Source organism: Poeciliopsis prolifica, unplaced genomic scaffold (genome assembly GCF_027474105.1).
Source record: "Poeciliopsis prolifica strain line A6 unplaced genomic scaffold, Auburn_PproV2 SCAFFOLD049, whole genome shotgun sequence".
Taxonomy (NCBI): Eukaryota; Metazoa; Chordata; class Actinopteri; order Cyprinodontiformes; family Poeciliidae; genus Poeciliopsis; species Poeciliopsis prolifica.
Window position 1 is genome coordinate 3,604,882 of NW_026562424.1, and position 10,331 is coordinate 3,615,212.

At 37.5% G+C, this 10,331-nt stretch overlaps 1 protein-coding gene across 1 annotated transcript; it reads right to left on the reverse strand.

Annotated features, from left to right (window-relative positions):
- Positions 1–780: 780 nt before the first annotated feature.
- Positions 781–8,845, reverse strand: patl2 (PAT1 homolog 2). Its single transcript, XM_055057919.1, has 17 exons — positions 8,745–8,845; positions 8,595–8,657; positions 7,663–7,716; positions 7,419–7,580; positions 6,783–6,857; positions 5,958–6,106; positions 5,694–5,768; positions 5,501–5,624; positions 5,312–5,429; positions 4,863–4,969; positions 4,742–4,795; positions 3,422–3,564; positions 3,193–3,349; positions 2,422–2,562; positions 1,592–1,689; positions 1,369–1,509; positions 781–1,283 (listed from the first exon to the last, which is right to left on the reverse strand). Exons 1-17 carry the CDS (start codon positions 8,796–8,798, stop codon positions 1,250–1,252), a joined length of 1,749 nt encoding a protein of 582 aa, XP_054913894.1. The 5' UTR covers positions 8,799–8,845; the 3' UTR covers positions 781–1,249.
- Positions 8,846–10,331: the final 1,486 nt, after the last annotated feature.

Below are 10,331 nucleotides of genomic sequence, written 5' to 3' on the forward strand. Positions count from 1 at the left end.
TTTATTTCTAGAGCAAATATCTTGGTATACTTGAAATAAAACGCAACTTTTCAGCAAGATATAGGAGCTGGATTTAGGTCAATTTCTTAATGATTAATAACCACACAACTGGCAAATATAAAAATTGTTATTCACTTGTCATGTGAAAAAAAAACTGGTCATTTATCAATATTAAGGAATCATTAACCGTCCAGAAATACTTAAGATTCTGTGAATAAGCAGTGAAGTCTTTAGTTTCAGAAAAAAAGTGAATATTTTTGCTACTACATCTCCGTTTCCACTCATTTAAGCAATCAATATGCAGAAACTCAAAATTCTCCTAAATTAGCACAAAGCTTAGATCAGTTTTACTAAATAGTTGAGATGCTGGTTAATAATTATTTCCATGCATTTGAAAGATGATAGAATCTCATCCCCATTGAAATGATTCATTGTAACTTAAGGCCAATTATTACATTTAGAACTAGTTTTCTTGCATGTTTTAAGGTGAAGACTTTCATTATTTTGGTTCTCATTGTAAAGTTAAATATCACAGGATTACAAGCCCAAAAATATATTGTTGTAATGGAGTTAACGGAACCAAAATGACACTGAAATAAAGATCTTGACCAAGATTCAACCCTTAAACTGACAGGATCAAAAAGTAAACACATTTTGGGCCAAAATAGGCCTGTTTCCATTTCACTTGATGCAGAAACGCATGCAGTGACCAAATAAAATGTATTTCATGTTCTCTTAATCAAATTTGAGAATTTTTTTATTCATATTGCAAGTGCTCTACAGGTGTGCAATTTAAATTATTTCCATTTCCAAATTAATACAATAAATACATTTTTTACAGATGAAACAAGATTGAAAATTGTGTCAAATAAATCCCTTTTAGCATCGTTACACATGCATAAACACATTTTTTACAATTTTACAAAACTGCATAACCAAACGGGTTGACAGGTTCCTGCAGTAGCCAATATAATTAACATATTTCCTGTATTATAAATTATGAAACTCGTCTTAAATTGATCATTTTGATAATGTTAGAAACGTTAAAAGAAAAGGTTTAAGCTGCTTTGTGGAGGCTAAAGGGAGGAAAAGCAAACAAAGGAAATAAAAAGGGAAACAGTTCAAGATGCAAAATGTGATGGAGAAGTGAGGGTAAGGATTTTAAACAAAAAACAAATGTATTACACAACTTCTGCTATACTGAAGACTCTGGTTCCTCCATTTTAGGTCCAACAAACCCAGAGTTTTCTTAAGATGGCAGAGCCAGGCAGCTGGTTGCAGACCTAAACAGAGAAGTTTGGAAATAAAAAAGTATTTATTTGCATGCATTTAAAGTTAAAATCTGTTGGTATATTGAACAGGACTTACTCCAAGTTGCTTTTTAATTGATGCACGGTTCGCTTGTCGAGGTACCTGCAAAAGAGCGTAAGCAGGTTTGACGGGAGGAGGAGCGGCTCCACCAGCGAACACTGGGACAACTGTCCCGCCACCTGGAAAATCATGTCAGTCCTAAACAAAAACAACAGGGATGAGAAAATGTCATAACATGCTAAACAACTCTGGCTACGGAGTTAAACTTAGTTTTCCTCACCAGGTCTCAAAGTCGCCAATGCTGGGCTCAAGAGGAACGCCTGAAGAAAGAAGTTTCTCTCCGTGGGAAAGAAGAGCGTACAGCAAGCTGAGTCCAAACTGAACACAAAAATTAATCAGAGCATTTAAATAGTTTTATTATTTAATATTTAAAGTACTTTGTTTTATTTCAACATCTTATATTGGTAGCATTACCTTCAGAAGAAATAAATTATGTGACTGACTATTGGAGCCACTGTAAATAGTTTTAAAAAAAAAATTCTGGAATGTTTGCGATTTATCTCAAAATGTGATCTTTAAGTCAAATTTGCTAGAAAAAAAGCCTCAAAGGTTCAGATTAATCTTAAACTTTCTAGAAAAAAAAACAATGAAAATTTGACTGAGAAGTCGAAGAAATATTACAAATGGAGATTCAAAAGATTAAAAACAGGAAGTTTGTAAGCTTCAGTCACTAAACATTTTTCAAATAAAAAATAAATCAGTTAAAAAAAGGGAGAAACAAAAAAGTGGGATTTTTTGCAAACTCAAATTTCTGTTTCAAAAGTTTAAAATTTGCAAGACCAAAAAAAATAAGTTGATAGAAAACATATAGAATGGGATTTTCTGAGCTCAAAAGTCAAATTTTCTACTTTAAGAAATTTCCTAATTTCTTTCCTACAAAAATGTCCAACTTTTTAGATTCCTGTGTGCAGTGATTCTGATTCGCAGTCGTAACAAACAGTTTGATTCATTTTTTTAAACACTTATTGTGTGTTCAGCATAGAAATTGCTCTGGAGACTCTAATGAACCGTCAGTATGAGGGTCGATTGCTCATCATTGATGCTGCAAACCTTGTTCTGACAGGTCAGGGAGAGGCACTCGAGGGTCGGCAGAGACTCAGAAGACGTCAGGTCTTTGAGAACGTTGATGAGCTGACTGAACGTCAGAACGCCGATCACATTTCGGAGTGATGGGTAAAGAACCGGAAGGTCCTGAAACCACAAGAACTGAGATTTTCAAAATATGAACGAAACTTTTGATATCTTCAGTGTCAGGCAATGTGCCTTAAAAAGAAAACTCCTGATTTCTTTTCTTTATGCCTGTTTTCTTGTCTGGAAGATCTTCAAAAAGTGGCTCTTGGTTCAATCATCCCTTCTCTGACTTGTGAAAAGGAGAATTAAGGCTCAGCTACAAGGATTTCTGTTTAACTACCTGAACATTAGATTGAAAAATTAAACAAAAAAAAACCCTTTATTTAGATTGAAACTTATAAATCAGAACTTCACAAGATGATCAAAATTACAATTATGGTAACATTAACACTTTATTCTTATATTGCAACCATTTTAAGATGATTATCAATTTTAGAACTATTTAAACTATATAGTAAAATAATTAAAAAGTTTTAGCCCCAATATTTCTTTGTTTACTTTAATTCAAAGTCCAAATAAATAGAAGCTGCAAAAAAAAGATGGCCGCCTTGAGCTGCCATTACTAAACTATGGAAACCAAATGAGTTCAATGGTGAAAGAAAAAAAAAAAAAAAATCCATATTTTCCAAAAAATTTAATTTTCAAAAACCAGAAACTCTCAGATCCCTGTGACCTTTAACCCCGACTCACTTCCTCAGTGTCTCTGTTTATAAGCGTAGGAAGGTTGGAGGCGACGATGTGCAAGATCTTCAGCGCTGAATCGTTCTTCAAGAAGGGCAGCAGACGAGCGAAAAGTTTTTTGCCCTTCGAGACACTCAAGAATGGAAGAAACTCGTCTCCCGAATCTCTAAAACACAAATTTATGAGTTTATTCAGCAAAAATAAAATTTTTTTGGCGTTGCGTTGTTAACAGACTTACGGAGCGTTGTGTTGCTGCAGCTGGGAGTAGATGTGCTGCACTTTCCTCTGAGTTTTTTCCATTAGTCTTATATCTTCTGCTTCAGACAGAACTGTGGTCTTCATCCTCTCAGTTTCCTCCACCTCCAGCAAAACGATGAACAGCTGCATTTAAAAAAAACATTCAGAGGAATAAAAAAAAAAAAAATACATTTTGCAATTCTCAAATTTTCTACACAGAAAATTACAATTTAGAGACTCAAGTTTTAAAAGTTGGTTTTCTTTCCTTCTACTCTTGAAACTCAGGAAATGTTGACATTTCCTCCGCAGCAATTTACTCTCTATTTCTACCGGCCCAAAAATACAACCTGCAGACATTTCCCCTCTACTTTAAGTAAATCATACAAACCTTTAAGTTGATTTTCAAACTTCACTATAATGTGCAGTTCAATGAATCCATTCACATAAAATACTTGCAAGTTCAAGTTTTTCCCTAATAAGTCAGAGAATCATTTAAAGGGGACCCATTTTGCAAAAAAATTAAAAACTATCACTTTTTGCATTTTTATTTGGGTTTGAACTGTTTCTAAAACAGACAAAAAAATCGACAAAACAACAACAACAACAAAAAAAACACCAGGCCAGTTTCTGGTAATAAGTTAAATGCGTTTTGGTGTCTGGAAAAATGAACATTTTCCAAAACCTTGTAAATGTAACATGACAAATCAGCAGGAACTGCCCCCCTCCTCGTTACCCCAGCAAAGACCGGCCCGTTACCTAGCAACCCCAGCAAAGACCGGCCCGTTACCTAGCAACCCCAGCAGAGTTCCGCCCGTTACCTAGCAACCCCAGCAGAACAGTTCAGTTGGTAAAACTGAACTGAGTTTTAGTAAAACTCAGCTGGTTTTACCAATTTATGCACCGTACAATGGCTGCTAGAAAAGACAAGTATTTTGCTTTTGACTTACCAGCTAGCAACCACTTGCTGCATTGTTGTTGGCTGTACAGGAGGCACCAATTATGCTTTTCAAAGATAAACATTTGTGTAATCGTGCATCTATTTTCAGCCACTTCCACTTAGGAGTGAAAATGTTGAATTTGAGGAACGTGGCCATCAGCAGTTTATTTGGATTTAAAGTGACAAGACGCTCTCGGGATCAATTTTCTTGTGGCCAATCAAACCTTTTACACGTTTCTGCACTTTAGATTCTGTGAAGTATGAAATGTTTTCCAGGCTCAAGTATTTGCTGCTCTTCAGAAACATTTCTACACAAATTATAGTATTTTTTCAAGATCAAAATGATGTAATAAGTTTATAAAAGAGGTGAAAACTCAAAGTTACCTTTTCTATTTTGCTGAGAATCTCTAGTCGCTGTTGTCTGGTGTCTTTTTGTTCCTATAAAAAAATAAAAACATGAAGGAAGGCACTATAATAGCTTTATTACATGAGTTTAACAACAAACCTCAAGAGGGCCGTGAGTTTGGACTGCATGGACCGCACCGATGGCACGGCGCGGAGAATAACAGGTGGAGACGGCGACTTGACCCAAAGAGCCTTCGATGTGGACCACTGAGAGACCGCACAGTTTTATAGACAGGACAACCTGAACACTGGGAAGCTAAAAGCTTAAAGGACTTTTGGTCTAGTTTCAAGTGCAAATATCAGAGAGAAAACAACTTAATATAACAAGATACAGAAGCTCGTTTTACAACAATTCATTAATATTGATGAAAAAACTAGTTCCACTGGCAGATTATTTCATAATCAACTGGCACCAAACTGGGCTTGGCAGGTGTTACCTTTCTTGCAAGTTAGTTTTGTCTTATATTAAGTGTCCCTAAATAAATGGGCCAAAAATATTAGCGAATGTTTGTGTTTTTGCAGTGAAGACGGTTTAAAGACAAAGGGAACCTGGTGTGTAGGCGTCTGTCTTGGTGATGTACGGTGTGGTGAGTTTTGGTGGCTCCTTCTTGCTCCTGATGCCCAGTTCTTCCTCGGCCATCTTGGCTTCTAATCGTCGATAATACTCCTATTAAAGAGCGAGGAGTTTAAAACTCATCCCGCGATGTGATAAATGTTTCTAAAATGTTACTTTCCTACCTGGTAATAATAGTCCTCAAGGTACGGATTCTCGCTTTGCAGCTGAATCATCTGCAGGCGAATGATCCACTCCTTTTCTTTGTCAGTCATGAGGTTAGAGTAGGGGTCCCAGCCTTCACATTTTCTTCAGGAAAAACATGCAAAGTAAATTCTTAACATTTTATGATGATCCTTCAGCTAGTGTAGCACCAACCTGTGAAACAGACGCTGCTTTTGACTGAGAAGCCGTTTATGTTGAGGATGGAGCTGCGTGACTGGACCAGGAAAACTGCTGAGCCAGAGAAACGCAATAAACTTAGAAAGATCTCTTACGAAACATCTGGGCTCTGTGCTGCCACCTGCTGGTTGGTGGACTCCAGATGTTGGACCAGATAATTTGTGACAAGTATTTTTCCCAGTTAAAAAAAAAAAAAAAAAAACACAACCAGCCAGATTGGTACATATTTATGAAGGTTACCTGAACAGCTGCGCCGGGTTGGTTGACGGGCTGTAAAACGGGGACGGTCTGGGAGAGTTGGCACCGAAGCGAAGCTGCAGGGCCTTTGGAGTCAGAGGCCGAGGAGTCGAGGGGCAAGAGCGGTTCGGAGGGAACATGAAGCCTCCCGTCTGGGTCGAAATTATATTATTAAAAAAACAAAACAAAAAAACCCTTACAAAGTCAAACAAATGCAGCCAAGTCTGAAATCATTCATTGTCCATGGAAGAGCTGGACTTAAATATTTTAATTTTAGCAACAAGTTTCCTGTTGACAGGAAGTTGTAAGGTTGAACCATTCAGCCTCATTTCATCCAGTTTCATAGAACTCATAAAAAACCAAAACCTCGCTCTCTGCTTGGCTGAAGTGAACTCTGGTGCGCTTCTGATGCGTGTGTGAACAACAAACAGTCTAGAGACAGCTCCTAAAGCAGGAAGTGGACTGCAGCGCAGAGCATTCTGGGTAAATACAACCAAAACAATCGCGCTCGCCTGGCACTAGTGAGAGAAATCCTACAACTGCTAAAATCTATATCTACTCCATTTTTTAGATTTTGTGAAGAAGAAGGTTGAGCTCAGAGTCTTCAGAAGTTTTTATGTTGTTTCCTTCAGTGGTTTTTGTTGCAGCGTCCCCACAGGCGAGGAGGGGAATTCACTTAAAACAAGCTCCTGTATGTCGGTGAAAAGTTATTTTAGTTTTGTCTTATCTAAGACTTACTAATTGATATGCACCAGATAATACTTGGTAAGATTGTGTTTTTGCAGCATTGCAGACCTCTGCTCTAAAGCGATGAGGGTTTAATAAAACCTGATTCAGGTGTTGCCGTGGGGTCAAAGGTTGCCGTGAGAAGATGGGTGATCCTGGCATCACTGGTGCATGAATCTGCAAAATAAAGTTCATAAAGGGAAAGAAAAAAAACTTGACTTTAAAGCTGAATACATTACAATTTAATACTTTTTACATGGATTTCACATATTAAGAGCTTATTCCTGACATTTTTTTCTCCGACCTCCTGCAGTTGTGAATTGGCAACATGTAAGAAAATTGAACTGAGATTGGTCCAAAAAAAAAAGTTTTACCTCATGTTAAATACATTTTTCTTGGCATACAGTTGGATTAAGAAGTAATTAAAAGCTTGTTACAAATGTTATGGCTAGCTAGCATAGCCACTGATGGTAGCAATTAAACAATTTGATTCTCCACCATAAACACATTTAGCAGCGAGTACATGAAAGTGATTGACAGCGCTAAGCCCCACCTCCCAGCTCTGATTGGTTGCATGTGGTAAGGGAGGAGGGAGATCTTTTCACAGATTACCTTATGTTATACTGTCAACATAGTGATGGTTAAATATATATATATAAAAACATTTATAAAGGTTACATACTGCAGCTTTACCTACTTATAACATGAAAATATTCCAGTTAAATCAGAATAACCTACCTGAGAGGGCCCTCTCTGGCCAAACACCCTCCTGGTGTACGGTCTTCTGGGTTCTCCTCTCTGGACTCCGTAGGAAGAGACGGGATACGGTAGATCCAGGAAGTCAGAGTTCTCATGCTGACCCCGCCCTCTGTGACCGATCACACACACTATGGCGCTGTCCTGCAGATTTAAACCCCAAATCAGAAGGATTTAAGCCGTCTACAATTATCCGTTATATCGAAGGATTGTTTTTCCTCCTAACCTGCAGTATTGATCCAGAAACTCTACGGTTTTTCCAGTAAGGAGGCGTCATCCTCTAGAAAAGTGACATTTAAAACTGCATCAGCTGCACTGGAAAAAAAATCCAAAACATTTTTGGTCTGGTTTCTAGCTCAAATATCTTAGCACACTTGGAATAAGACAAAACAGACTTATAATTAACTTTCCGCAAAATATAGGGGCTTGATTTAAGATAATTTCCTTTTGAACAAAACATTTTTCCACATTCCACAAATGAAAACAAATGAAAAAAATCTGCTAGAAAAGAAAAAAGTAATGTTTGTAATTAATCTCTTTGTGGAAACATTATTTGAGCTTCAAGTCAAAAATTTGACTACATTTCCTATTTTCAAATATCAAACTACCAAATTTTCTTTAAAATTTCCCAGATTAATCTTAAAATTTGAGATTTTTCAGCAAATTTGTCTCAGAATTTTCAGGGGAAAAAAAGTGGAAATTTGAGTTTTGAAAGTAAAATTGTCTAACAAAAAACTCCCTCAAAACTAGACAAAAAAACTGTAATCTTGAGATCTCAGAAATTTCCAAAGTGAAAAAATTTTAAGTAATTTAAGTTTTCTTTCTAGAAACTTCTGAGATTGATCAAGATCCCATAAATTCATGGCAGAAATGTACTCTTTTCAATTTACAATGGCCATTGTGCATGTCAAAAGACATTTAAAAAAATAATTTTAACATTTTACAATGATTGAGATGGACTAGATTTTCTGATTTTAAAAGCTTTTGCTTTTTTCCCCCTCAGGTTTTCTGAAGCCCACCTAGCGCCATCTGGTGGCTCCTCTTTGAAAAAACACGTTACCAAGATATTTTCAGTAGAAACAAGACCAAAAATACTTGGTAAAATTATGTTTTTGCCGTGTGCAGAAGAAGAAGATTAAAATCCCAGCGCTTCCTTACGTCATCCAGAGAGGTATTCCTGAACACGGCGTGGCCGCAGTCCACGATGGCGCTGTCCAGACTCTGCAACGTTAAAAACAAGCCGATAATCAGATCAATACATTATTGGAAAACAAACCAATCTGATCTCAGAGCTGCCATCTTGGTCACCATGAGGCTCGGTCGTCCCTCCACTATCCTGATCACGGCCGGGTCTTCAAACATCTGCCCTCTGCCCAGGCCCCCCCTCCAACTCGACCCCTGACCCCGCTGCCACGGGGCGACCCGGGCCGGATACAGCGGCTTCTGCCTGGGAGGCGACGGAGGTTTGGGGTTCGGCCGCAGCGGAGGCGACGGAGGCGACGGCAGCTCCTCGAGGGAAACGCCGCCATCAGCCAACGGCTCCGTCGCCTCATGTGGGTCGAGATCTAAATGAAAACAATTCACATTTATCCTGCAGATCCTGAAGTATTAATATTTTTTACATTAGCCTGCACCACAAAAAACAAAACTTAATATTTTACTCTAATTTCTAGTGCAAATATCTTAGTTTTAGCTTTAAAATAATATTTACTCAATGTGGACGAAATGGAGCTAGTTGCACTTTAGATGGAGATTATTTAATCAAATATGCTAATTAGTTAAAAAGTTAATATCCCAAATATTCAGAGGTGCCTAGAGTAAGAGTAATGCCATTTTTAACTCGAGTAAAAAATAAAAAATAAAAAGTTACTTATGTACTGAGTAACTGATTAAAATGTGATTCAGTATTTTAACAAATATACATGTCAGGTCGACCAAAATATGAAAAGTTAAGAGGAAATGTGGGCATTAAAAATATCCCAAAAGGAAATTTATAAATGGTTGAAAAAAAAAACTCTTCCACAGAGGCACAGATGTGTGTCTGTGATGACAAAGTTTTATTTAAAACAACATTGTTCTTCACTCGGTGTTGGTGGAGGATCCAATTACAGCAAATCAGAGCCATTGTAGATTTAAATAAAAATATACTGTAAAGTTTTAAAACTCAGAAAATTTCCAAGAGACAAAAAAAAAAAGTTCAACTTTGCAAAGTCAGAAAGGTTCTTAGAAAATATTACAATTTAATCTTGTTTTCGGGGAGAAATTTACTTTTATTATGTTTTTAATGTAGTTCCTCTGATGCTCCATCATAGTATCCAGATAATGATACTTTATATTAGTCGAGTAAAAGTAACACTTAGTAAGGAGTAAAGCATATTAAGATTTACTGAAATTACTACATATTCTGTCAACTTTTTATTTTTGAACGCAGTAAATAAAGTTGAAATTCTGAGAAGTTTCATATTCACCTTTTCCTGGGGAAACGCAGGAGTTTCTGGTGGACTCACCCATCCCAAATGTCTCCTCATTGAAGACATTTATGTCCTCGTCCTCCTCGGCCATCGCCTGCAGCAGCTCGCAGTCCATCCGCGCATCATCCTCCGCGTCGCTCCACGCATCTCCATTCTCAGGCCACTGAGCTTCAGCCACTTTATCAGATTCCTTGGAGAAAACAGGTCCAGGTGGTTCCGGTTCACTCAGCGATGTTTGCACGTTTAAACAGCCAAATGACTCACCTGTTGTTGCTCCGAATCGCTCATTGTGTTGGTAGAAATGGTTGAATCCGAAAAGTTCAAGGCGCTTTTCCGTCCAACATCACCTGGTATTTTTCTGCTCGGGCGCCAGGAGACGCTGATTAACCTTTCAATTAAACACACCTGTGAGGCGCAGAGGCGT